The following is a 26,973-nucleotide window of genomic DNA, read 5'->3' on the forward strand; positions in this document are numbered from 1 at the left end:
GGTCCCTAGAGGAGTCACACTCACAGAGACAGAAAGTAGAACCATGGGTGCCAGGGGCTGGGGAGTGGGGGGTGGGGAGGTACCGTTTGAGGACAGAGTTTCAGTTTTACAAGGTGAAAAAGTTCTGGAGACGGTGGTGATGACTGCACAACAGTGAAAGTACCGAATGCCCCTGAACCATACACTTACAAATGGTTAAAGTGGTAGGTTTTACATATATTTTACCACAATGAAAAAACTTTTGTAAAGAGGGAGAGGCCAAGAGTGCAGATGTAAGCTGGTAGGGACCTTGGCGTCTGCCCAAGGCAGGAGTCACCGCGTCAAGGGCAGGCGTCCCTAGCTGCACGCGCCCCATCTCTCCCAGCCTCCACCTCCTCATGAGGATGGTAAGAGGGATTTGCTCGGCTGCAGTTATCAATGAGGATTTAACACGTCCCTCTTATCAACGCTGAACCAGTGTCTGAGACCTGGGAGTGCTTGCTAAACATGAGCTGGCCTTTTGAGTATTGCCACCCCTCTGAGTGCAGAGAAAAGAGCTCCAACCTGGCTCAGCCTTCTCTCTCTGTGACCTCGGGCTTGTGTACAGCCTCTCTGAGCCATGATTCTTCCTCTAAAATGGGCAAGCTGCAAGGCATTGGGTGGGCTGACCAGAGGGCATGTAGGTGAAGCATGCCCTTGGCACCCTGGTGACAGTGGGGGACACCCCCATTCCCCCAGGAGCAGTTGAGCTGTCCCGGCGCCACCCCATGGCGTCTTGGCTGTGCGCCATGCTGCACTGCTTCGGGAGTTACATCCTGGCTGATCTGCTCCTCGGGGAGCCCCTGATAGACTCCTTTGGCAACAACTCCAGCATCCTGCTGGCCTCAGCTGTCTGGTAAGCATCACCAGGCTGGTGGGGCATGGGGGATCAGAGCCACGGGCAGGGGTAACCCAGCCACCCGGGAAGTGGGAGGCAGGAGGTCGGAAGAACTAGGAAACACGAGCACCACCTCCACAGTGGCCCTGAATGCACTGCCCTCCACTGCCCAACTCTGTCCTGAGCCTGGCAAGTGGGAGGGGGGGGGTCTGGACACAACCTCACCTTTTGGGGGGCCCCACAGTCTGTGCACCCCAACACTCCGCGTTGTCTCCACAAAGGTACTTGGTTTTCTTCTGCCCCCTGGACCTCTTTTACAAGTGTGTCTGCTTCCTGCCGGTGAAACTCATCTTTGTGGCCATGAAGGAGGTGGTGAGAGTCCGCAAGATTGCCGTGGGAATCCATCACGCACATCACCACTACCACCACGGGTGGTTTGTCATGATCGCCACCGGCTGGGTCAAAGGTAAACAACCATGATGACAACAGAAAATCACCCCAGCTGAGACCCCCTGCTCAGTGGTACATCTTGGGCACCCCGGGCGGCACAGCCATTCCTCCAGGCTATGGGGCGTCAGAACCACTGTAGGAGTCCAGACTCCCCATAGCCCACATCTTTAGGGTAAATGGGAAGATTCTTCTAGAAATTTAACTCTCAGAGGTAAATAGGACCATGAATCACTGACAGCTGATGTCTCTAGAGCAGTTTCTCAACTGCAGCACCAGTGACACTTGGGACAGGTCACACTCCGGTGGGACCGTCCTGGGCACCCTAGGGTGTGGAGCAGCATCCCTGGCCTCCACCCTGTAGCATCTGCCAATGTGACAACCAAAAATGTCCCTAGACATTGCCAAATGCCTCTTGAAGAGGAAACCCACCCTCGCAACCACAAGGGTTCTTGAGCTGTGTGAGCCACAACTCTTCTGGCAGTCCAGGGAAGCCCTTGATGTTTTTAAGTGCATCAAATAAAATATATAGGATAATAATGGAAGCCCATTAATTTAAAAATAGTTATCAAAACTTTTTTCAAGTCTGATACAGTAATTTTATGCATCTTTACTAATGCATTAAATAACAGACCTTCCGCTAGCGCCTAGTAACTCTGGAATTTTTGAAGTACTGTGGAGCACAAATGATGTTTGAAACCATCTGCAACAACGGGAATGTGAAAAGAAAAAATTCTGGGTTCTGTTGGTAATAGAGTCACAGCCTTGCAAATCCTGCTGAAGTTATTGCCTCCCTTCACGACGGGAGGAAAGGCTGGGTTTCAGTGAGGGAGGTGGAAATGCAGATGTAATTCTGTTTTCTGTCTGGGTTCATGGACTCTAGGTTAAGACCCTTGACCGAGGGCTGGTTTTGAGTTGAGGTCTTTGTGCATTTTATCTCAGTTGATCCCTAGAATTCTTTAGAAGCAGTCTAACATCATTGTCTTTTACTGACGAGGGAAATGAAGTGGCTTACCCAAGGTTATGAAGCTAAGAGGGTGAAGCTGGGCTTGACTCCAGGGTCTCTGAACCCAACATCCACATTCATGACTACTTTGAAGCCCCCGTTTTTCCTCTCCTACATCTGTGCTGAGGCAGACCAAGATAGACTTTAAAACAAAAATGTTACTAAAAATAAAGGGGGACATTTTATAGTGATGGGTCAATCCACTAGGAAGATATACTAAGTGGAAACATATATGCACTTAAAAACAGACCACCAAAATACATAAAGCAAAAACTGAGAGAAGTTAAAGGAGAAATAGTCAATTCAACAATAATAGTTGTAGAGGTGGACCAAAGAGTAACAGGAAGGCAGGGAAAGGAGGCTCAAGCAGGTGCTAAACACCACTGGGCACCTCATCCCTGCTTCCTGCCCACCAAAGTGAGTACCTCCCAAATGCCGGGTCCTAGAATCACCGTTTATTGAGCCACGGCATCCTCAGTACCACTGACACTTGAGGCCGGATCATGCTCTGTGGTGGGGCTGTCCTGTGCCTTGTAGGGTGTTGCACAGCATCCTTGGCCTTGATCCACTAGATGCCAGTAGCAGCCCCTCCCCAGCTGCAACAATCAAAATGTCTCCAGATATTGTCAAATGCCTCCCCGGGGGCAAAATCACCCCAGATGCAAACCCCTGGTCCAGTGGTACACATGTAGTCATTTGTACCGCAGTTAGCACAGCTGCTCCTGGAGTAGGAGTCCAAACCTCTTAGCTGAGACATTTGGGATAAATGAGAAGATTCTTGTAGAAATTTAACCATTGTGTCTCCGCATGAGTCTCCTTATTCTCTCTCCAGGGAGCCTGTATTGCAGAGCAAATTCCCCAGGGGTACAGCATGCCTCCCAGAGGACAGGTGGCTTGAGAAAGATTGAAAGCTCAGAGCCCTGAGGAGGAGAGGGGCTGGGGTGGGGAGCCCTCTGGAAGCCTCACGCACAGCTCAGCGTCCTAGATTGGGGATGTTGGGGCAGAAAACCTGGATTTGTCCAAGACATACCTTGCAGGTGAGACAAGACCTCAATTCTTCACGGTGGTTTTGCTCTGAATGTGCAGTGTGACCCTTGGCAAGACTGTACCCTCTCTAAGCCTCAGCTTCCCCACCTGCAACTGATGATCATACACCCCAGGCTCAGTGTCCCTCTGGAGAAGACTCCAGGAGCAAAGAGGCTGCCTCCTTGGGAATTGAGTCACGAACAACAGGGAGTTGGGGTGGCGGGCTTGTTCAGAAGCACCCTGTCCCGTAGGTTCTGGCGTCGCCCTCATGTCCAACTTTGAGCAGCTGCTCCGAGGGGTCTGGAAGCCAGAGACCAACGAGATCCTGCACATGTCCTTGTGAGTACCCATCCTCCCCTCTGTCCTCCTGCATGCACAGCTGCCCTCTGGGCCTGATCCTAGGTTGGATACTCTTGGTAACTTGGAAGTCTCAGCCCCTGATTCTGCTTCCCAGAAGCTTCCAGAGCCCATGGCTAGGAGACCCCAGAGTGGGGAGCCACAGCTCTGTCTTGGGGGCGGGGGCAGGCAGAACTGCAGGGAGATGAGACACTTGATTTGGGTTTTGAAGAGTGAGTAGGAGTTTTCTGGCAAAGAAGTAGCCTCCGGACAGAGGCCAGCACCTCTGCCAACTGTCAAGTCAGAGAAGAACAGTGATTTTGCCCAGTTCTACTGGGTCAGGGTACAGAGTATAGGTGGGGAGTGAGGGATACACAGCATGGGCAGAGCACATGGGTAGGGAGTGTGGCTGGCGCTAAGTGGGGAACCATGGGCAGGGCCACGTGGTGGCATCCAGGACCCAACCTAGGACCTCACACTGCCTATAGCCTAAGACATTTTTGAAAGACCTAACAGCTTCAGGGTAGTTAAACTATCTCCCAATCTACAATAAATAAGGCTGTTGCTGTTAAAATATGACAATTAAAATCACCCATTTGCCAGGGAAAATGACCTCCCATTTCACACTTTAGAAAACACTGCTTTATCTCATTTCATCCCCATGAGAAGTCTGTGCCCACCCTCAGTTCACTGACAGAGAAATGGGGGTCCAGACAGCTGCATCCCTTGCTACTAAGCAGGCAGGTGGCTTCCCCTCTTGGATTCTATTTCCACGTCACCAGCTGAGTGTGAGGGCTCTGTGCAGTGACACTCGGATGCCTCCTGGCCTGGGTACCGGGGGAGGGCTTTGGAAATATTGGACGGAACTGTCGTCATTAAGTGCGTACCACGAGCGACAGGCACCAAGAACAGACATCACGGGTCTGTCTTCTGCAGCAAGTTAAAACATTGGAAACCTGTTCTGCAAGGAAGAAAAAGAGGGTTAAGTAAAAACCGTGTGTTTTAATCCCATCTTCTGGGGGAGTGTGCTGTTCAGGGATCCCCAAGACCACCCTGGGGTTTGACAATTCACTAGAAGGATTCGCAGAACTTGGTGAAGCCGTTATACTCATGCTTATAGTTTGTTATAGGGGAGGGATACAGATGGCGATTCGGAAGGTAAAAGGTGTGTGGGGCAGTGTCCAGGAGAAACCAGGGGTGAGCTCCCAGTTGTCCCCTCGGTGGAGCTGTGCGGATGGCGCCTGTGCTCCCAGCGTCCGTGTGTGATGGTGTGCATTGACTAGTCCCAACCAGGAGAGCTCCCTGAGCCCTGGGGTCCAGGGTTTATGAGGGCTTGGTCACAGACACAGGTGACTGCCTGCACGGCTGGCCTTAGCCTCCAGCCCCTCCAGAGGTCGAGCTGATACCACGTGGCCCAAGACCCCACCCTAAATCACACTGTCACTAACTGGTGTGGCCCAAAGCCCCTCATAAACACAGACACTCATCAGGCAGGACATCCCCAGGCTCAGAGGGTACCTCTCAGGAGTCAGGCAAAGGCCAGCTCTCTCTGGGCCGCGTTAGCACTCTCCTGCCCAGGGAGACACTATCTCCACACCCTGCGGGGGTGGGCGCAGCAGGGGGCGGGAGGCGCAGAGGTCTGACCGGGCGGTGCCCCCGCAGCCCCACCAAGGCCAGCCTGTACGGAGCGGTCCTCTTCACCCTCCAGCAGACCCGCTGGCTCCCGCTGTCCAAAGCCAGCCTCATCTTCGTCTTCACCCTGTTCATGGTGTCCTGCAAGGTAAGCTTCCCATCGCGCTGCCGCTGCCCCGCGCCTCCGGGGCAGGCTTGGACCTGCAGCCGCGTGTCCCAGAAAGGACGACCCAAGTGGGTGTGAGGGGGCTCGCCAGTAGGTCTGCGGGTGGGAGGAGGGTCTGAGAAGAGCAGTGTCCAGCAAGTGGGGACAGGGATGGAGGAACAAGGCCTCTGGGCCGGGGCGCAGCCTGGGCAGAGGCCAAGAGGGCAGCTGAAGTGTGTGGAGTCTGCGGATCCAGGCTTCTGGCCTCAGGTGTGGAGTGCCAGGGGACCGGACGCAGGGGAGACACCCTCAGGACGCCTGGGACTCAGGCTGGACCAGGAAGGGTGCTGGTCTGACCGTCAGGCCTTGAGTTGGTGTCATGCCACCCAGGAGGGGTCTTCAGGGACCACCCTCCACCCCCTCCCTGTGGAGCTGGGGAGCTTTGCTGCCGGCGCCCTGGGAGGGGACCGCAGGCCAAGCACAGCTCCTCTTTGAGCCTAGGTGGGGAGTGCTCCAGGGAGAGGGTGAGCCACCATCCTGGGGTGCCCAGCATTGTCTGGGTTTTATCACCAAAAGTCCCACATCCTGGGAAACCCGGGACACTGGGTCACCCTCCTGGGGATGCATGCAGCCAGAGGGCTGGGTCTGGGCACCTGACCTTGACCTGGCTGACCTTCTCTTCCCTCTTCCCCCCACCCCCTGTTTTGCTTTCTGCATCCGTCCTGCTCTGACTTTCTCTCTGTCTCCATATCCCCCTGCCACCCCTTCAGGTGTTCCTGACAGCCACTCACTCTCACAGCTCCCCTTTTGATGTTCTGGAGGGCTACGTCTGCCCTGTGCTGTTCGGGATGGCCTGGGGGGGCGACCATCACCACGACAACCACGGTGGATCCCTCAGCGGCGGTGGGCCCAGCTCCGCGCACTCAGCCTTGCCCACCAAGTCCAAGGAGGAGCTGAGCGAGGGCTCCAGGAAAAAGAAGACCAAGAAGACAGATTAGGAGGCACCTTGGGGGCCTGCAGGAGGCCAGAGAGAGGACCCAGACCCGGGACCCACAGAGCCGGAAGGGGGGTATCCTGGGCTCAGCTCTCCCCTCTCTGGGCCTCAGCTTCCCTGTCTGCAAACTGGGGCTATCAGCCCAGCCTCCAGGGCTGATGTCGGGGGTTAGGTGAGATGTGGGGGGTGAAGCGTGTTTGTAGGAATGGTGGAGTCCCTCTCTTTCCTGGCCAGGCCCCCATAGTGTCACAGCATTTTGGAGGGCCCACAGAATCCCGGCAGCAGCTCCAGCCAGAAACCTAAGCATTTATATTATTTCCTCTCTGAAATTACATCTTGACTCTGAAAGAATTTCAAGCCACATGGAGACTCGTTCATTTGACCAGCATTTCCTGAGTACTTGTGCTCCTCTGTATGCGGGCTGCTGCGAGGTGACGTCGTGGCCGGAGCAGCTCACAGCACCATGCGGGCAGGAGGGATGCTCCTTGTGCTGAAGAACGGCTTTGCATTGTAGAGCATTTGTGTGTGTGGATCAGAGAACCCCACAAGTTCCCTGGCACAAAGGAGGCCTTCAGTAGACATGGCCAGGCCAGATTTGAGAGCTTGGAGGGTGGGAAGGCTTCTGATCCTCGGCTTCAGGCTGCCCCTAAACCAAAGAAATGCAGCCGGCTGCAGACTCCAAGACGCAGCTCTGGAAGCATCAGGCCTCTCATGCTGGTGCCCCTCATCACTGCTCATTCAGTCATTCAACAAATATACTGCTGCCCGCTCAGTGCCAAGCCTTGTGCTGCTGCTGCTGGCCGGGCTGGGACCTTGGGTCAGGGTGAGCAAGGGGGATGGTAGCTGAGGGCCCCTCCTGGCCATCTTCATCTCAGCCTAGGTCAACAGGATGTCTGAGACAGGTGGGTGGGTTGGGCACGGCCAGTCTCAGGCTTAGAGCTGCCCTCTGCACACGGGTGCTCAGGGCATCAGCCTACAGCTGCGTCGAGATTGGCGCAGGATTGGCAGGGGTCCCAGGTGTTGCACAGCTGTTTGGAAAGTGCCTCAATCCATTGATACCTGGGAGGTGAGTGGCTCCTGAGCCTGTAAGGCCCCCAAATTCATCCTCTTGCATGTCCATCGAGGCTGGGCGTGAAGGTTCAGCAAATAAATCTGTTGTGAAAGATCCTGTTGGCTTGTCTGATTCATTCCTGCTCTCTCGGCCTCAAGACACGGTGGGGGTCTGTGTCCTTTGAAATGCTCGGAGTGTCCAGGGGAATGAGGCTCATGGCAGCCCCCGATTGCCAAGAGGAGATAGTGGCTGGGGGTGAAGTCTGTGGGGTTTGGCATCAAGCAGACCCAGGTTGAGATCCTCTCTCCACCACTGACAGGTCATGGGGCCTCCCCTTCTCCAAGCCTCTGTGCTCCTTGGGGAAAGGGTCACAATTATCAATGTCCTTCAGAGATAGGTGGGAGGATTAATGGGGTGGTTGGGATTTGCAGCTATGAGTCTGTGCCGGATGCTGCTAAGAGAATGGAAGTCAAGCCACAGACTGGGAGAGAATCTTTGAAGTCACACATCTGGTAAAGAGATTGTATCTAGACTACATAAAAAATTCTCAAAACTCAATAATAAGAAAATGAACAGCCCAATTTTATTTTATTATTATTCACTAAGGAAGATTAGCCCTGAGCTCACATCCGTGCAGTCTTCCTCTGTTTTGTATGTAGGTTGCCATCACAGCATGGCCGATGAGTGGGGTAGGTCTGCACCGGGGATCCGAACCCACGAACCCGGGCCACCGAAGCCAAGCATGCTAGGCTTAGCCACTACACCATTGGGCTGGTCCCAAACAGCCCAATTTTAAAATGAGCAAAAGATTTGGATGGACACTTTGCCATAGAGAATACACAGAAGAAATAGAAATAAGCACATGAAAAGATGCTCAACATCCTTAGCCATCAGGGAAAGGGGTGGGAAGATACGCCCACTAGAATGGCTAAAATTAAAAAAACTGATCACACTAAGTGCTGGCAAGGATGTGAAGTAACTGGAACTCACACCACAGGTGGGAATGTAAAAGGTTGCAGCCACTTCGGAAGACAGTTTGGCAGTTTCTTAAAAAGTTAAACATGCACTTATCATACAACCCAACCTTTCCACTCTTAGGTATCTGCCCAAAGGAAGTGAAAGTATGTGTCCACACAAAGACATGTCCATAGATGTTCGTGGCAGCTTTGTACCAGCCACAAACTGGAAACTACAAACAAGTGTCCATCAAAAGGGGGATGGACGAATAACTGGTCCACCAATGGAACAGTGCTCGGCAATAAAAAGGAACTGACATGTGACAACATGAATGAGCCTCAAATGCATCGTGATGGGTGAAAAAAGCCACGCAAAGAAGAATGCATGCGGTGTGCTTCCATTTATATAAAATTCTGGAACAGGCAGCTTCATCTACAGTCGTGCTCCCTTAACAGCAGGGACATGTTCTGAGAAAGGCGTCGTTAGGTGATCTCATCGTGCGAGCATCGGAGAGTGCACTTACACAAACTTCGATGGTACAGCCTACCACACAGCTAGGCTCTATGGTACTGATCTTACGGGGCCACCATCGTCTATGCGGCCCATCGTTGACCGGAACATCATTATGTGGTGCATGACTGTATAATAACATAAAACTGATCAGTGGGTGCAGGCGAAGAGAGAGACAGGAAGGGGTGGGTGGGAGGAATGGCAAAGAAGCACAAGAAAACTTTGGGTGATGGATGTCTTCACTGTCCTGATTGTGGCGATGGTTTCACAGGTCTACACAACACGTCACAACTTATCAAATTGTATACGTTAAATATGTGCAGCTTACTGTATGTCAATTTACCTCAATAAAGCTGTAAAAAATACTTCAGTAAGGAAAAAAACAATAAAAAATTGGGCAAAAGATTTGAACAGACAGTTCACCAAAGAGAATACAGGGAGGCAGGTAATCACATGAAATACACACGAAAACCGCAAGGAAGTGCTGCCCCATGTCTGTTACAGGCTCAATTGTGTTCCCTCAAAAATTCGCATGTTGAGTGCTAACCCCACTACTTCAGAATGTGACTGTATTTAGAGACAGGGACTTTAAAGAGGTGATTGGGTTAAAATGAGGTCCTTAGGGTGCACCCTAACCCAATATGATTAGTGTCCTTATAAGAAGAGGGGATGAGGACACAGGCACGCACGGAGGAAGGACCCTGTGTGGACACTGGGAGAGGATGGCTGGCTACGTGCCAAGGAGAGAGGCCTCGGAAGGAACCGCATGTGCTGCCAACACCTTAGTCTCAGACTTTGAGCTGCCAGAACTGTAAGAAAATTAACTTCTGTCGTTGAGAGGCAGCTCTGTAGGAGTGCCCAGAGCGTCTGCTCGGCTCCTCCAGCACCTGATGGGTGTTGGCGATCAGCCTACCCCTGCCTTCTGGCTCAAATGTTCTGGGATCTCATTTCCTGAGAGAACGGATTGTACCAAAATAGCCTCCCAGCCAATTCTGGAAGAGGTTGGGCAGGCCGCTGGCTGGCTGGTGGGGGATGATTGGCAGGGCAGGCCGACCCTGCCGTCCCAGGCAGATGAAGGAACTCAGGGCCAGGTCTCAGGCCCAGCCTAATTTTAGCTGCAGGAGTCACACTCAGTAACTTCTTTGGTCTTGGATTGAGAGAAAGTTTCTTTTATGATTGAGATTATGATTGTGGTAAAATACACAACGTAAGTTTACCATCTTAACCATTTTTAAATGTACAGTTGTGGTGTTAAGCACATTCATGTTGTTGTGCAGCCATCCCCACCATCCATCTCCAGAACTCTTTTCATCCTGCAAAACTGAAACTCAGTACATTAAACACAAACCCCTCATCCCCTCCCCCAGCCCCTGGCCCCCACCATTCTACGTTTTGTCTCGTGAATTTGACTATTCTAGGCACCCCATATAAGTGAAATCGTACAGTATTTGTCTTTTCATGGCTGGCGTTTTTCACTTAGCATGATGTTCTCAAGCTTCATCCATGCTGTAGCATGTGTCGGAATTTCCTTCCTTTGTAAGGCTGCATAATATTCCTTTGTATGGGTGGGCCACATTTTGCTTATCCATTCATCTGTCAGTGGACACTGGGTTGCTTCCACCTTTCAGCTGTTGTGAATAAGCTGCTATAAACATGGGTGTACAAGAACCCCTTCAAGACCCTGCTTTCAGTTCTTTGGGATACACACTGAGAAGGGGAATTTCTGGATCATATGGTAATTCTATATTTAATCTTTCGAGGAACCACATCCCATCACTTACATTATATTCTATTTGTTAGAAGTAAATCTCAGGTCCCCTCCACTCAAGGGTAGGGGTACACAACGATGTGAGTACCAGGAGCAGGGACCCACAGAGGCCACCGTAGAAGCTGCCCACAACCTCTCGTAAGCAAATCCACCCCACCATTGTGCCCAGAAATTTCTATTAAGCACTCACAATTTTACAGAACCTGAAGTGAGTTCGCTCACCCGTTGTGCAGCAAGCCAATCTCTGACACCGGGTGTGGTGGAAGAAAGTAGGAATTTTATTTTTGCACAGCGCTGAGCAAGGAGAGAGGGCAGCTAACACTCAAATCCCAAACTCCCTGAAAAGCTAAAAAGAAGGGTTTTTATTTGGGGTTTTAGGTAGGGGAGGGGGAGTATATGGCCTTGCTGGTCAGAGCTTTCCCACCAGCCTGTCTTTGGCCTTGAGACACTTGCAGAGAGGAGGGAGCTCATGACCTTGCTGGTCAGCAGCTTTCCCACCAGCCTGTATCTCTTTGCGGGAGGAGATAGTCCAGGTGCTTGTCCTTGACAGTGTCTGTCTCCATGGAGGATAGTGGATTCTGGAGCCAGGAAGCCAGAGAGTAAGCAGGGAATGAGTGTTTTGGTTTTAACCCATATATGCTGGGTTTAATGTGGGGAAACTGATATCAGGGTCGGTATCAACAACATGCCAAGCACAGAAGCAGGTATCTGACAGATAGTGTGTCTGGAGGTGGGTTGTTACCCTCATTTTATGGAAAAAATTGAGGCTCAGTGGAGAAGTGACTTGACATCAGTCACCCAGAGCTAATAGTGGGGCACATTTAACATCCAAGTCCATCTCATTCCATAGCCCACACTTTCTCCTTCACACCTCACTTTTTGAGTCTCTTTGGGGAAGCCTAAGCTTCACACGTGGGGAGAGTTCAGCAGAGGCTCTGACGCTGATCCAGCAGTTACCGCAGGTGTGGGCGGTTGTAATACATTCCGGTTGGTACCTGCCTGGAGGCCTCTGGGAAAAGCCCCAACTCAATTAGTGGAGGAAACACACACCTAATTGAGCCCATGTAAGCCAGCCGAGAGGTCAGAGGAAGGCACAAAGACAGGATATTGGCAGATCTGAGCATGAGTTTTAGTTTGCTTCTAATTTGCTGTGTGATCCTGAGTGAACACCTCCTTGTTAAATGAAAATCTTGGACTAGGTCAAGGGTAGGTGATCTATGGCCCACGGGCCAAATCTGGCCCACCACCTGTGTTTGTAAATAAAGTTTTATTGGCACACAGGCACACTCATCCATTTACGTGCAGAGTTGAGTCATCACGACAGAGACTCTCTGGCCCACACAGAAAAGATTGGCCTTTTGCAGGAAGAGTTTGCCAACCCCTGGACTGGATAATTTTTAAGACTCGTTCTAACTGCAAAAATCTGATAATTCATAGAAGAAATGAACTTACGATTAACTAAGTAAAACCAAGACAGTGGTATCAAACTTTGTGCCACACCAGAAATGGGCCTCACACCATCCCTCAAGCGTCCATGCTTCCTCTATAAAAACAGACCTTAATCAGGCGTCTCAGTCACTTCGGGCAGCTTCAGTCCTCACTACAGGTCCCATGCCATGGGGCTGCTCACAGTGCGGCAGTCACTTCCCCAGAGAGAGAGAGAGAGAGATCCCAAGATGGAAACCACAGTCTTGTATAACCTCATCTTAAAGGTGACATCCTGCCACTTCTGCCATTTTCTTTTGGTCACCCAGACCAACCCTGGTCCAGAGTGGGCGAGAACCACACACGGGAGTACTCCCTGGGAGGTGGAGACCAACAGGGCCATCTTAGAGGCTGCTTACCACACCCATGAATACTGTGTGGCTGTGGGCATCATCTGACTACTCTCAGCCTCAGTTTCCCCATCTGTGCAGCCATCTGAGCCACAATCCATTGCTGCTTATGGTAGCTGAGGCCTGCCTGGCAAATAGCTGGGTGGGTGGTCCCTTTTCTAATCCCTCAGTCTGACCACCTCCAACTTTGACTTCCAGCCCCTCCAGAATGTTCCAGAATGTTCTAATGAGGAAACATTAGAAACAATGCAAATGTAAACCAACAGGAGGATGAACAAATTACTTTATAGTCATATGGTAGAAAACCATACAGCACTGAAAATGAATAAACCGCAGTACGGACAAATCTCAAAAACACGCTGAGTGTAGAAAGCAAGTCGTGTCAGAATACCTACAGTGTAGTTCCCTTTATATAAAAGCCCAAAACACACAAACCTAGTGATATATTGTTTCAGGATACATATTTGTATAGCAAAACCATCCCACAAACAAGAGAAGGACGAACGCAAGACGCAAGATCATAGCTGCCCTTTGCGGGGGAGGTAGGGAGACAGAACTGGGGGTGCACAGGGAGCTTGCAAGGAGTGCAAACGTTCTGTTTCTTAAGCTGGATCCGGCTCGTCTGATTTGGGGCCATTTGAGAGCTAGGAATGGATTTTACAGTTTTTAGTGGTTGGGGGTACAAATCAAAAGAGGAAGGCTGTTTCATGATGTGAAAGATGATATGAAATTCAAATTTCAGCATCTGGAAATAAAGTCTTGTTGGCACATATCACACCCATTCGTTTATGTATTGCCTATGGCTGCTTTCCAGCCACAATGACACAAGTGAATAGTCGAGTCAGGGACTGGTGACCGTCTGATCTGCAAAGCTGAAAATATTTACTATCGGGTCCTTTATAGAAAAAGTTTGCTAGATGGTGAGTATACGGGTGTCCATTTCGTTGTTTCTTATAGCTTATAGCTAAATTTTATGTCATATCAAATATTGAGCCTCATCAAGCTATTTGCAGTTCTTACAACATGCCAGGTTCTCTCTAATCCCTGGGCACCCGCACATGCCGTCCTCTCCAAGCAAGAATCCTTCTTCACCTCTACCAGCTTCCGGTGGCTCCGGGGATCCTCCGCTGTGGCTGCATCGCTCCGGTCTCTGCCTCCCGTTGTCATGTAGCCTTCTGCTCCTCTGTGTCCCTGTCTTCCCCACTTCTCTCTTGTGAGGACACTTGTCATTGGATCCAGGCCCATCTGGGTAATCCAGGATGATCTCCTGCTGAGATCCTTACCTTAATTACATTGGCAAAGACTCTTTTTCCAAATAAGGTCACAGTCACAGGTTCTTGGGTTAGGACGTGGATCTATCTTTTTAGGAGCCCCCTTTTGGCCCACTCCACTTGGTTACATGAAAATCTATTGGTCAGTCTTGCATTCTGCATGGACCTATGATGACTGTGCCATCACGCATCGGTCATTTGGAAACTATTAGTTGACTGACTTATGCAGAGGTTGTCATATTTCATCCTTCACTGTCAGAGAGTTGCATTCATTAATATCACCACCCATCTCGTCAGACAAGCTTTAAGTGTCAGAGCGGCCAAGCTCACAGTGGCAGATACAGGTTTTCCAAAATTCTGATTTCCCCTCGAAAGTTTGACTTTTATCATTGGCAGCAAACACTGACAGTCATTTTCCTTGAAGTGACAGGAGGCTCATTTTGTGCATTTCTGAGAAAATGTCTGCCAAACGGCTAAGTCTGAATCATAGTTTTTCAGACATTTCAAGTAAAAATGGTGTTTCCTAAAAACAGACATCAGTTGGACTCTAACACTTGTTCAAGTGCTTTTCCTGGAGACGGCCTTGAACTTGACGCTGAGGAGGGCGGGATTTATAGGTACTTCCCATTTTGTCATCAAAAATGTTAAAAAGACATGGACTCACCCATTAGGGGTGAATTGTGTCTCCCGGGAAGATGCGTGAAGCCCTAATCCCAGCCCCTGTGAATGTGGCCTGACTTAGGGATACGGTCTTTGCAGATGTCGTCCAGTTACGATGAAGCCATTGGCGTGGCCCTGATCCAACATGACTGGTGTCCTTATAGGAAGAGGAAAGTTGAACTCAGACATGAAGAGAAGAAGGCCATGTAACAGTGGAGACAGACTCAAGTGATGGATGCGTCTACAAACCAAGGAACACCAAAGGTTGACAGAAGCTGGAACAGGCAAGGAGAGATTCTCCTCCTACTGCCTTCGGAGGGAGCAGGGCCCTGCCCACACCTTGATTTTGGACTTCTGGCCTCCAGAACCGTGAAAGAATACATTTGTGTTGTTTTAAGCCCCTAGTTTGTGGTACTTGTTATGGCAGCCCCAGAAAATGAATTCAGCCCCCCCCCCCAAAATCCTGAATGGACAGAGACTAGTACAGACAATGAACAAGTGCACATGTATGTAAACAAGATTAATTTACAAATTAAATAACAAAATAGGACACAAGGGGAATCAAACACCGTGGTGAGCTAAGAGTGTCTGGGGATGGAGGTGAAGGGGGAAAGCCACTTTTAAGGCCTTAGTGTAGACCTGAAAGATAATAGCATAAGAAGACCTGGGTAGAGCCAACCAGGCAGATAAGAATGTCATGTGCAAAGGCTTGGGGCAGCCCATAGTGTGTCTTTTTTGGAGAATGGAGAGGAAGCTAGAGCTGAAGTAGCACAAGGGAGGGGATGGGGCCGAGATCTAAGCTTACTGCAGATCCACTGGGCCTTGTTGGTCAGGGTTAAGCACTTTAGATTCAAACCTAAGAGTAATAGCAAGTATTTTGAATAGCTTAAAGCAGGGGAGTGACATGATCAGATGGACATTTTTCAAAGCTTCTTCTGGCTGTCCTTTTCTGCCTGGCAGACGGGGGCAGAGGGAGGTGCAAGAGGTGCCAGACAGTGGTAGCAGGGGACCAGGGCAATGATCAAGGTGCATTTTGAAGACGGAATCGTCTACATGAACACCTCCTCCTTTCTTCTGCAATTACTATCCTGTCTCCCAACTTGCCAAGTCAATGCCATCCTTCAGAGAGTGGCTGCCCACAGGCAAACCATCCCCTCTGTCAGGGCAGAGGGGCTGGTTTCTACCTGGCCTGGAGCAAGTGCCGTCAACAAGCTCGGGGCAGGTGGGACACTGAGGCCGCAGAGATTCATCCAGTGGGAGACCAGATCATCCCACAAGGTCCTCCCTACCACCAGAGAAAATCCAGGCTTAGAAGCAACATTCTGGAAATTTCTGCCATGCCTATTCCGTCCTGTGGCTAAGGAAGCCCGCTTAGTGAATTCTTTGGGTTTCCATGGAGGCGGCGTGTCTCCCTCCCTGGGAATCCTAGCTCCAGGTAGGAGGCTGAGGGCAGTAGTCAAGGTTTTGTTTAATGATGTGGTGGCCATAAAGAAATTCCAACGTGGAACCAAAAGAGAAACCGTGCTGCCCATAGCCATGTTCACATTTCGACAGCTACCTGTGAGCTCAAAGGCCACTGTGACGGTTTGCACGGTGTCCCCCCAAAGTTCATATATTGAAGTCCTAGCCCCCAGTCCCTCAGAATGTGACCTTGTTGGAGACGAGGCCTTTAACAAGGTGACCTAGTTAAAGTGAAGTCATAGGGTGGGCCTTGATCCCATGGGACTGATGTCCTTATTGAAAAGGGGATCAGGACACAGACACACAGAGAGGGAAGACGCTGTGAAGACACAGGGAGAAGACGGCCATCCACAAGCCACCGAGAGAGGCCTCAGAAGGAACCAACCCTGCCCGCACCTGGACTTCGGGCCTTCAGACCTACGGGACCATCGATTGCTGTTGCTCATGCCGCTTGGTTTGCAGTACTTTGTCCTGGCAGCTTCAGCAAACAAACACACCCATTAAACAAAACGCCAGGTGGAGCCCGCCAAACCATGAACCGGAAACAAAGTTGCAGCTGGCTGAGCAGGACAAGGCGCTGTGTGTCTGGGCGCAGAGAGGAGCGGCTGCCACGCGGCAGTCACGCACTGCTCCTCACGGCAACTCCCGGCCGCCTCCTGAGGGCAGAGGCTTACACCCCAAAGAGGCAAAGACTTTTGTTTGCGCAGCTTTCAGATTTTTTTTTAAATTCTAAAAACATGACGGTCTGATTACTAAAAATGCCAACTATAGAGAAGTGCATAAAGTAGAAAAAAAGAGACTTCCCACCTCGCAGCCACACCCCCTTCCCAGAGGGAATGACTAGGAACAGGCCTTTTGTTACACACACAGAAACACGTGCAGAAAAATGCCTCTGTTTAGACTAAAATGGAATCATACACATGCTGCCTTTGGCACCCCACTTTTGTCACCCCACTTTTGCAAGTTACTTCTCCTCTCCGTCTCCCTTGCTTCAGCTGAAAATGGGGATAAAAGTTAGTCCCCGATGATTGATTGGGTTCGTGGCAGTGACGGACGAGTTAGCGCCATCATGAAGCGAGCTCTCAGAAGTGGCCCGGTTACTCGCGCCTGTTGTGTGCGGATGGATATCTCTTTAGTAGCAAATTGCGAGCTGGTTCTTCCTTAAACAGGTGAATCTCAGGATACTTGGCTGACCTTCAGCTTCTTAGTCTGGGTGTCATTGGCCTCTGGCAAAGCCCAGGACAGGAATCAGAGGGTCCATGGATTCCCCGAGACGAGAGGAAGAATTATGTGCTTGTGTTATTTTCTAGAAGAGGGTTCAAAGCGTTTATTGAGGATGTTAAAGTGTGGGTCTGTGACCCCAAAAAGCTTATGAACCGCTCGGCAAAATTGAGGCCAACTGTTGATTTCCACTGGGCGGGCATTCTGGACCCTGCGGGGCTGGGGCCTGTGCTAGGCATTGGGAGAGGGACAAATGAGACTTGCAGGCCGGGGCACAGACCGCCCAGGATGCAAGCGGCTAAATGTGATCACCAGGAGGGGTTGATCATGAGCAGTGCTGCTGTGAACACATGTGTACAAGGACTTGCTTGCACACCTGTTTTCATTCTCTTGGGTCTATACCTAGGAGTGGAATCGCTGGATCACACGGTAATTCTTTGTCTCACTTTATTTTGGCAAGGAAGATCATGCCCGAGCTGACATCTGTGCCAGTCTTCCTCTATTCTGTATGTGGGACGCCACCACAGCATGGCTGATGAGCAGTGTGTAGGTCCATGCCCAGGGTCTGAACCTGCAAACCCCGGGCAGCTGAAGCAGAGCATGTGAACCTAACCACTAGCCACTGGGCTGCCCCATCTACGTTTTGCTTTTTAAGGCACTTTCAAGCTATTTTCCCCAGCAGCTGCAGCATTTACCTCTCCACCAGCAGTGCACAAGGGTCCCAGTTCCTCCACAGCCTCACCAATACTTGGTATTTTTCACTTTTTAAGATTATTGCTGTCCTAGTGGGTGTGAGGTGGTATCTCATTGCAGTTTTGATTTGCAGATAAACAATATTTTAAAGTGTTTTTTTTTTAAGATTGGCACCTGAGCTAACAACAGTTGCCAATTATTTTTCTGCTTTTTCTTCCCAAATCCCCCCAGTACATGGTTGTATATTTTAGTTGTGGGTCCTTATAGTTGCGGCATACGGGTCACCGCCTCAACATGGCCTAATGAGTGGCGCCATGTCCGCGCCCAGGATCCATATTGGGGAAACCCTGGGCCACCTAAGCAGAGCGTGGGATCTTAACCACTCAGCCACGGGCTGGCCCCTAAAGTTTTTAAAAAATAAAAATCAATGCAAAAAAATCCATGAGGAACAAATATCAAAATCTTAGCAAAAACAGGATCCATCCCTTTATTTGCATACCTACCTCACTCACCTCACCATATTTAAAATTGTGATATTTCATTCATTGTGGGTTTTTCTGGATTGATTTGGATTTTTTAAAATATTGCATTAAAATATTTATCCTTTTACCACAATAAAAGACATTGGAAAAAATGTTGTTTATCTTCGGTGCTGAGTCGTTTTGGGTTTGTTGGCGGCCCCGGGCCAGCCCGGCCCTGGGTTCCAGCGGCTTCCCTCCGCTCGCGGCAGCCCGCGCGCTGGCCTCCAGGGGGCGCTGCTTGCCCGCCCAGGCTCGGTCTGGGCACCTCCTTCTAGCCGAGAGGTTGATCCGGTTTCTCTAGGTCTCCGCCGCCGGGAGCCCTCGTCTGTGAGGCGGGAATGAGGAAAGTCAGGAGTGCAGATGGCAGAGGAGGGAGGGAATCCCCTGGCCGAGGGCTCAGCGCCCACTCCACACATAGATGATCATGACTACTCCTGCAAAGCACAGATGGAAGAACATTCTAGGCTGTTCTACAGAGGATTTCAAAGTCACAAAAGTAGGCAGAAAGGTATGAAGAGCTCCTGCCAGCCCCAACCACCATCACCCCCTGGCCAAACCCCACCCTGCCCACCTCGCCAGCTGGAATTAGTTCAAAGCAAACCCAAGTCCTTCCATAAATCTTCTCATTCTGTAACTATTTCCTATGTCTCCAAGAGATAAAGACCCTTTAGGACACCTAAGCACAATACCATTATCACACTTAAAAGACTTTGCCAAGAATTCTTGGGGCCTGTCTGGTGGCGCACTGGCTAAGTTCACACGTTCTGCTTCTCGGCGGCCTGGGGTTCGCCGGTTCGCATCCCTGGTGGGGACATGGCACTGCTTGGCAAAAGCCATGCTGTGGTAGGCATCCCATGTACAAAGTAGAGGAAGATGGGCATGGATGTTAGCTCAGGGCCGGTCTTCCTCAGCAAAAAAAAAAAAAAAAAAAAGAGGAGGATTGGTTGGCAGTAGTTAGCTCAGGGCTAATCTTTCTCAAAAAAAAAAAAAAAAAAGAATTCTTTAATGCCCACAGATTCCGGTGTGGCAGACGACGGTAGGGGTCTGACTCAGTTCCGGCACCCCCTTGCCTGGAATGGCCTCGGGCGGGTCGCTGTTCTTCTCTGGAGCTCATTTTCACCCTCAGTAAACCAGACGGCAGACTGAAGCCCTCAGGGTGCTGGAGAAGTGCAGGCGCGGTGTGTGTTGGTGTGTGTTAGCGCCTGCAGGTAGGAGTCCCTCGGAATATAGTAACGTGATTGTAGCAACATGAATAGGTAACATGACGGAGCAGCGGTTCTCAGCGGGGCGGGGGGACTCTTGGCACTGTCCAGAGACGTTTTTGGTTGTCAGTGATCGGAAGTGGTGGTGCTGCTGGCATCTAGTTGGTGGAGGCCAGGGATGCTGCTCAACACCCTCCAGTGGCCAGGACGGCCCCCTCCACAGAGGGGGGTCTGGCGCCAAGTGTCAGCGGTGCCGAGGTTGGGAAACCCTGCTCTAGAGACTTAGATGTCATTAGCGCTTCCTGAAACGTTGGCATAGGAGGCTTTGATTCCTGGCTCTGATGCTTGATGAGTGAACCTGGTTATAATAGTAATTTATCATGGCCGACATTTCATGGGTCCTTGCATGAGCCGAGCGTGGTGCTAGGCTCACTATGTGCATGCATTCATTCTCTCACCAACCCAGGAGGTGGTGGAGAAGACTCAAGCCCAGAGAGGCCAAGTGGCCCACGCAAGGAGCTTCACCTCCCTGGACCTCATTTCCTTCGTCCATGGGACAGGATCTCGGGGTTGTGTGTGGACTGCCGATGCCAAACGCCAACTGGCCGGCCCCTTGTGGACCCTTGACAAAAGGCATCTGCTGTGATGGACCTGTTAGCCCGGCACACAACAGTTAACTGCCAGGTCTGGCCAAGGGCCCAGCTAAGCCAGCCTGAGAGCCAACAATTCCTTTCATTATCCCAGTTGCTGGGAGAATTGGCAGGAAGAGACCTGCGAAGTGCCTAAGACAAAAGTTACTAGAATTGCCGGAGCTCGTCTTCCGGGCAGTGCTGGGCCCAGAAAACTGTCTTCTCCAACCTACTTCCCCAGAGGATTCTAAACTGGCCCTTCAATCACCAGCAGGAGCTAGAGGGAGGCAGGAGCCCCCAAGGAAAACCAGAGGACGGGCGCTGCAAGGGGCTCCTGTCCTTCCTGGAGAAGGCCGGTCTTGCTTAGTTGTCTGTGGTGACAAGCAGGGGTCAAGGAAGATGGATAGTTGTGGGTGAGCATGTTGCTGTGACAATTATTTACTGGGCACCTGCTGGGCACGCTGACCAGGCAGACAGGATCCTTGCACTCATGGAAGTTTGTTGTGAGAGAGCAAACAGTAAACAGGCAGAAACAAGAAGAAACATCAGCTGGTGGTGAGCACCATGCAGAGAATTAAAATAGTTTGACAGCATGGGGGGTGACTTGGGAGGTCGTTGAGTAAGGAGACAGTCAGGGAGAGCCTCTCAGCAGGTGGCATTTAGGCTGAAATGTGAATGACACGAAAGGATACCGGATGGAGAGTTCGGGTATGGCACATGCAGAGGCCCTGAGGCAGAAATAAGTTAGCTGTTGTAGACCACGGGTTCTCAACCCGGTAGGATTCTGCCCCCTGGTGGACATGGGCAATATCTGGAGATGTTTTTGATTGTTACAACCTGGGGAGGGGGTCTGCTCCTGGTATCCACTGGGTTGAGACCAGGATGCTCCTTGACATCCTACAACGCACAGGATGGCCCCCACTGCATAGAACAAGCCAGCCCCAAACGTCAGTTGTGCTGGGACTGGAAAAGTCTGGGGTAGAGGAATAGAAAGCAAGCCTGGTGTGAGTGTCGAGGTCAAACCCTCTGATCCTCCTGTGAACACCAAGAGGTGGCAGCAAGGGAGCGTGACCACGGGCTACAGTGGGGTCAGGTCCACGGGGCCCGGTAGGGACTCAGGGAAGTGGGGGAAGGAACAGAGACTTTGAGGGGGGCAAATTCGAGGTCAGGAGACTGGTCAAGAGGTGCTGGAAGAAGGGCCTAGACTGACGCTGGAGTCTGGAGCTGGGGCCTGAGTGAGGTCAGCTGGGCACGGCTAAAGCAGAGCGTCTGGGTGGATTGTGGGAAGGTGGTTGGATGGCAAGGCTGGCTTTAGGGGTCCGTGAAGGACAGGGGGCCAGAGCAGCACTTGCTCGCTGACTCTGCCTTTTCGGGCTAGTGAGGAAGTTCTCTGAGCCTCAGTTTCTTCATTCATAAAATGGTGACAGTCAGCTCTGTGTCACAATACTTAGCAGGTCTGTGTAGGAGAGGATTAACTCAGCAGGCCTGGTTGTCCACACCCTGGACGTGAAACGTCTGGCCCTTGCCCAGCTCCTGGCAGTGTCCTTGGAATGTCCTTCCTGATAAGAAGCTCTTCGTTTAGCTGGGGGCCTTGGGATGTACCAGATAGTCTATGCTAACACTGTGGCTTATAGCGGGGGGCCTTGGGACATGTGTTACCAGCTTGACCTGGAGGGACTGGAGTCGGAGGTCACCTGTGCAGGAGGTCAGACTTGCCTATGTGACCAACGCCCAGTAAAAACTCGGAACACCTGGGCTCCAGCAAGTTTCCCTAGTTGGCAGCACACCATGTGTGTTGTCACACATGGCTGCTGGGAGAATTAAAGTCTGTCCCCATGACTCCACTGGGAGGGGACAACTGGAAGCTCACCCTGGTCTCTCCTGGATACTGCTTTATGCACCTCTTCTCTTGGCTGATTTTAATGTGTCCGTTTTTGTATGAGTGACTTCCTCAGAGAGGCCCTCATTAACTACCCAATCTCAGGCAGAACCTGCTTGTTAATCTTTTTCATGGAACCAAGCTTGGGGTCATCTTACATTTAAAGTCTTCTTTCAGCTAACCCTGTATTAGCAATTAAACACTTACAAAAGCAAGGGGCATCAAAGAGGCATCGAGTGTAGCTGTTTTTCTCTAGTTTAGAAGGCATTTTGGAACTCTGAAGGACTACCCGGAATGCATCCTTTCTGTTATGTACTAGCGTTTAAAATTGAAAATACAATATTTTAAATGGTCACCATTAAGCCATATAAAAACTTATATATTGAAAAGTAAGGGGGCCGGCTCCGTGGCCGAGTGGTTAAGTTCGCGCGCTCCGCTGTGGCGGCCCAGGGTTCGGATCCTGGGTGCGGACATGGCCTTGCTCGTCAGGCCACGTTGAGGTGGCGTCCCACATCCCACAACTAGAAGGACCTGCAACTAAGATATACAACTATGTACTGGGGGGGTTGGGGAGATAAAGCAGGAGAGAAAAAAGAAAAAAAAAAGAAGATTGGCAACAGTTGTTAGCTCAGGTGCCAATCTTAAAAAAAAAAGAAAAGAAAAGAAAAGAAAAGTAAGTTTCCTTTCCCGTTAAGGCCTCTACGCTCCCTACCCAAAGGCAGCCACTGTTAATCTGTGTCCTTTCTCTGTAGTGTGAGTGGAATAGCTTTTGTGGATTCTCTGAGTCCTTCTAGTGAATTCTGCAGACCTACGGTGGTTGTGGGGACTCCTGAATGGCAGTCTTTCCTGGGTGGACAAGGCAGGGAGGGAAAGTAGAGGCAGAGAAGGAAAAGGTATGACAAAGTTCAGACTGTTCAGTAGAACCGATACCACTGTTTATCCAGTGCCCGTATGTAGAGTGGGGACTTTGCGCCCCGATCGCCCAAATGCCTGTTCACATTTTGTTCATCACGGGCGTGTTGGCATTCCTTTTGATTTTCAGGCACATGATACTTCCTTAACGTGTTGATCCCGAGGCAAATGCCTCACTCTCCTCACCCCAGCTCACCGTGAGTGGTTCTCACTCCCATTTCACAGACGATGCAGCTGATGCTGATGTCCCAGAAGAGAGGCCACTTGCTTAAACCCTCCAGGACAGCGCTGAAGGAGCCGGCATCCCAAGCAGGCCCATGGATGCCACGGTATCCGTCCTTTCTGTCTGTGGTTTGTTAATATTGAGAGGTGGGTGGGCAGGACTCACATCACCAGGGCATTTTCAATAAGGTCAAATTGTAAGAAAGTCTTTCGCTGGTCATGCAGCCCATGTTTTTAATGATTTTTTTCCTAGTGTTATTGAGATGTATTTGTCATATAACATTGTCTAAGTGGAAGATGTACAACGTGTTGATTCGATACATTTATATACTGCAAAAATGTTACCACCACAGCATAGCTAACACTCCATCATGTTACATAATTACCCTTTTTTTGTGATGAAAACATTTAAGATTCACTCTCTTAGCAACTTTCACGTGTGTAATACAGTATCATACATTAGAGCCCCAGAACTTGTTAATCTTATAACTAGAAGTTAGTGCCCTTTGACCAGTATCTCCCCATTTCCCCAGCCCCTGCTGACCACCATTCTGCTCTCTGTTTCCACGAGTTCAGCTTTTTTAGATTCCACATGTAAGTGAGATTGTACAGTATTTGTCTTTCTCTGACTTATTTCACTCAGCATAGTGCCCTGAAGGTCCACTCACATTGTAGAAAGTGGCGTTTTTCGATTATTTCCGAGAGCACATCTCAGTTTGTTGTAGGCAGATCCTTAACCGCCCTTGGAGACTTGCCCATCTCCCCTCTTTTCAAAGCGGGCCAGCTGCAGGCCCCACACCTCTTGCAGGCAAGGAGATCTGGCTAGGGTTGATTTAAAGCTGCTCTCAGTTTCTCAGCACTGCTGACATTTGGGGACAGATAATTCTCTCTGGTGGGGATGTCCTGTGCATTGGAGGGTGTGGAGCACCATCCCTGGGCTCCACCCACTAGATGCGAGTACCTTCCCCCGCCCCCCGTGGTGACAACCAAAATGTCTCCAGACACTACGAGTGTCCCTTGGGGACCAGAATGGCCCCCAGTTGAGAACTGCTGGTTTAATAGTACACCCTGTGCCTGGACCTCATTGGAGGGTGAGCACAGGATGGGGTGGGGGTTCCACTAAGTGTTCGTCCTTCTTGCCTGCCCTGCTAAGGCTGGGCACAGCTCCCAGCATCCCACAGCCTCTTTCTGCACACCTGGGCCCAGGTTCAACTTATGTGGAGCCCCGCGGGACCCAGGTGTTTGAGAGGCTGGCTGGTCCCCAGGCCCCAACACCCAGTGCCGGGAAACCACAGTTGCTGTAGCGACCACTGAGCTCTCAGGGCAAGGAGCTGGTTGGTTGAGAGGTAAACGTCGCCAGTGCCTGGAGGAGCCAACATCCAGGGGCCTTGGTTGAGAGCCCGTTGTCGAAGGTCCCCTATTAGCACTTACAGACAAAACAGAGCAGAGAGGAGCAGCTGGCTCAGCTCCACAGGACACTGGAGGTGACAGGGGCTGCAGGTCCCTAAGAGGCCTTGGAGGGTGCGACACTGGAGGTGACAGGGGCTGCAGGTCCCTAAGAGGCCTTGGAGGGTGCGACACTGGAGGTGACAGGGGCTGCAGGTCCCTAAGAGGCCTTGGAGGGTGAGGCAGGTGCCCCCCGGATGGCCCTGCCTGTCTGACCTCATGAGGGAGGCTGCCAGGCCACTGGCGTGAGGTTTCTGAAACCCAGGCCCTTTCCAGGGGAAGGATCGTCCAGGGGGGTGGGCAGCATGAGCATGGACCCCCTCAGCCCGGACACCCACCAGCGGCTTCTCCAGGGTCAGGCGGGCCCCCTCCCAGTGCCTCCGTCCAGCAGTGTGGCCATCTTTATCAGCTCCACGGTTTCAGGTAAGGAGCAGGGCAGGGCTGGGGGCAGAGGCAAGCGAGCACTCTCACGGGGTGCCAGGGCAATGGGCATGGCTCACAGGGTCCTCTGAGAGACCTGGATGTGAATGCAGCCTGGCCCGTGATCCACATGGGAACCCGTGAGGGGGAGCCTCCCAGACCTTCTGTTTCTTCTTCAATAAGCGAGGCTGAGAGCCTGACTTGATAGAGTGGCTGTGAGTGGCAAATTATATTCCAACTAAATTTGTGATGAACATGGTGTGCACCAGGCTTGAAAAGTGCCAGAGTCTTTCCACGGCTACAAAGCCCGGCGAGTCTGGGTCCTATGCGCCTCCCCAGCCTTGTCTTGTATGATCCTTTCCTCACCATGTGTTGTGGTCACACCGGCCTCTGGCAGGTCCTGGAACCCGTGAAGCCCCAGCCCCATCAGCTGAATTTGGTCTTTGTTGAATGCCTCGCCCCTCCGACCAGGCTGTAAGCTCCATGAGGGCAAAGACGACACAGTAGTGTGCTGGCAAGTGTTTGGTAACCTAATCTCCAAAAAGCAAAAAACAAAATAAAACTCCTGTTTTGCACTGTGTGCCAGTTTCCGCCGTGTAAATCCTCCCATGGTCATCAGTTTCGAGCTGCCGTGTGACGTCATGAACAGGCGTCAGGCAGGGCTGTGCGGCAGCTCACCGGCTGCCAGCATTTCCCTGAGACAAAATCAGTAGCTGTAAAGAGACTCCAGCGCAGAGCTCATGGTCACTGCAGTAAAATAATTTCTCAATGATGAGTTTTGAGTGTTTGCAATTTCTGATGTTACTATAATGTAAGTTCAGATCAATTTTCATAATGGTTGTGTTAATAACTGGCTCACAAAATTCCTGAAGATTTAGCAGTCAGCTCTCCCGAGCGAGGGGGCCGGCTCTGACACACAGGCACACCTTGGGGATGCTGTGGATTTGGTTGCAGACACCCACAATAAAGCCAATATCACAATAAAGCGAGTCACGCGATTCTTTTGGTTTCCCCGTGCATATAAAAGTTATGTTGAGGGGCCGGCCCAGTGGCACAGCAGTTAAGTTTGCACGTTCTGCTTCCGTAGCCCAGAGTTCACCAGTTCGGATCCCGGGTGCAGACACAGCACCAGTTGGCAAGCCATGCTGTGGTAGGCGTCCCACATATAAAGTAGAGGAAGATGGGCACAGATGTTAGCTCAGGGCCAGTCTTCCTCAGCAAAAAGAGGAGGATTGGCGGCAGATGTTAGCTCAGGGCTAATCTTCCTCAAAAGAAGTTATGTTGATACCATACTGTAGTCAAGTGTGCAATAGCATTATGTCTACAAAAACAATGTACACATCTTTTTTTTTAAAGATAGTAATGGTTATTATTTTTCTTTAATTTAATTTTTATTGAGTTGATGATAGGTTACAATCTTGTGAAATTTCAGTTGTACATTATTGTCTGTCAGTCGTGTTGTAGGTGCACCCCTTCACCCTTTGTGCCCACCCCCCCACCCCACCTTTCCCCTGGTAGCCACTAATCTGTTCTCTTTGTCTACATTTTTGAATTCCTCATATGAGTGGAGTCATACAGATTGTCCTTCTCTATCTGGCTTATTTCACTTAACATAATTCCCTCAAGGTCCATCCATGATGTTGTAAAAATGGGACAATTTTGTTCTTTTTGGTGGCTGAGTAGTATTCCATTGTATATATGTACCACATCTTCTTTATCCATTCATCTGTCGATGGGCACTTAGGTTGCTTCCACGTCTTGGCGATTGTAAATAATGCTGCAGTGAACATTGTGGTGCATAGGACTTTTGGAATTGCTGACTTCAAGCTCTTTGGATAGATACCGAGTAGTGGGATGGCTGGATCGTATGGTA

General features: G+C 50.7%; 1 protein-coding gene across 6 annotated transcripts in view; it reads left to right on the plus strand.

The window, feature by feature from the left end:
* Positions 1-7,607, plus strand: part of TMEM38A (transmembrane protein 38A) — a 20,534-nt gene extending 12,927 nt beyond the window's left edge. For all 6 annotated transcript variants that reach the window (XM_044774257.2, XM_070519354.1, XM_070519352.1 and 3 more), the window contains 5 exons: positions 718-874; positions 1,138-1,322; positions 3,587-3,674; positions 5,334-5,451; positions 6,219-7,607. In XM_044774257.2, the coding sequence (XP_044630192.1) occupies positions 718-874; positions 1,138-1,322; positions 3,587-3,674; positions 5,334-5,451; positions 6,219-6,446 (776 nt within the window). In that variant the 3' untranslated portion in view covers positions 6,447-7,607. The remainder of the gene's footprint in view (positions 1-717; positions 875-1,137; positions 1,323-3,586; positions 3,675-5,333; positions 5,452-6,218) is intronic.
* Positions 7,608-26,973: the final 19,366 nt, after the last annotated feature.

The sequence above is a fragment of the Equus asinus genome, chromosome 10 (assembly GCF_041296235.1).
Source record: "Equus asinus isolate D_3611 breed Donkey chromosome 10, EquAss-T2T_v2, whole genome shotgun sequence".
Taxonomy (NCBI): Eukaryota; Metazoa; Chordata; class Mammalia; order Perissodactyla; family Equidae; genus Equus; species Equus asinus.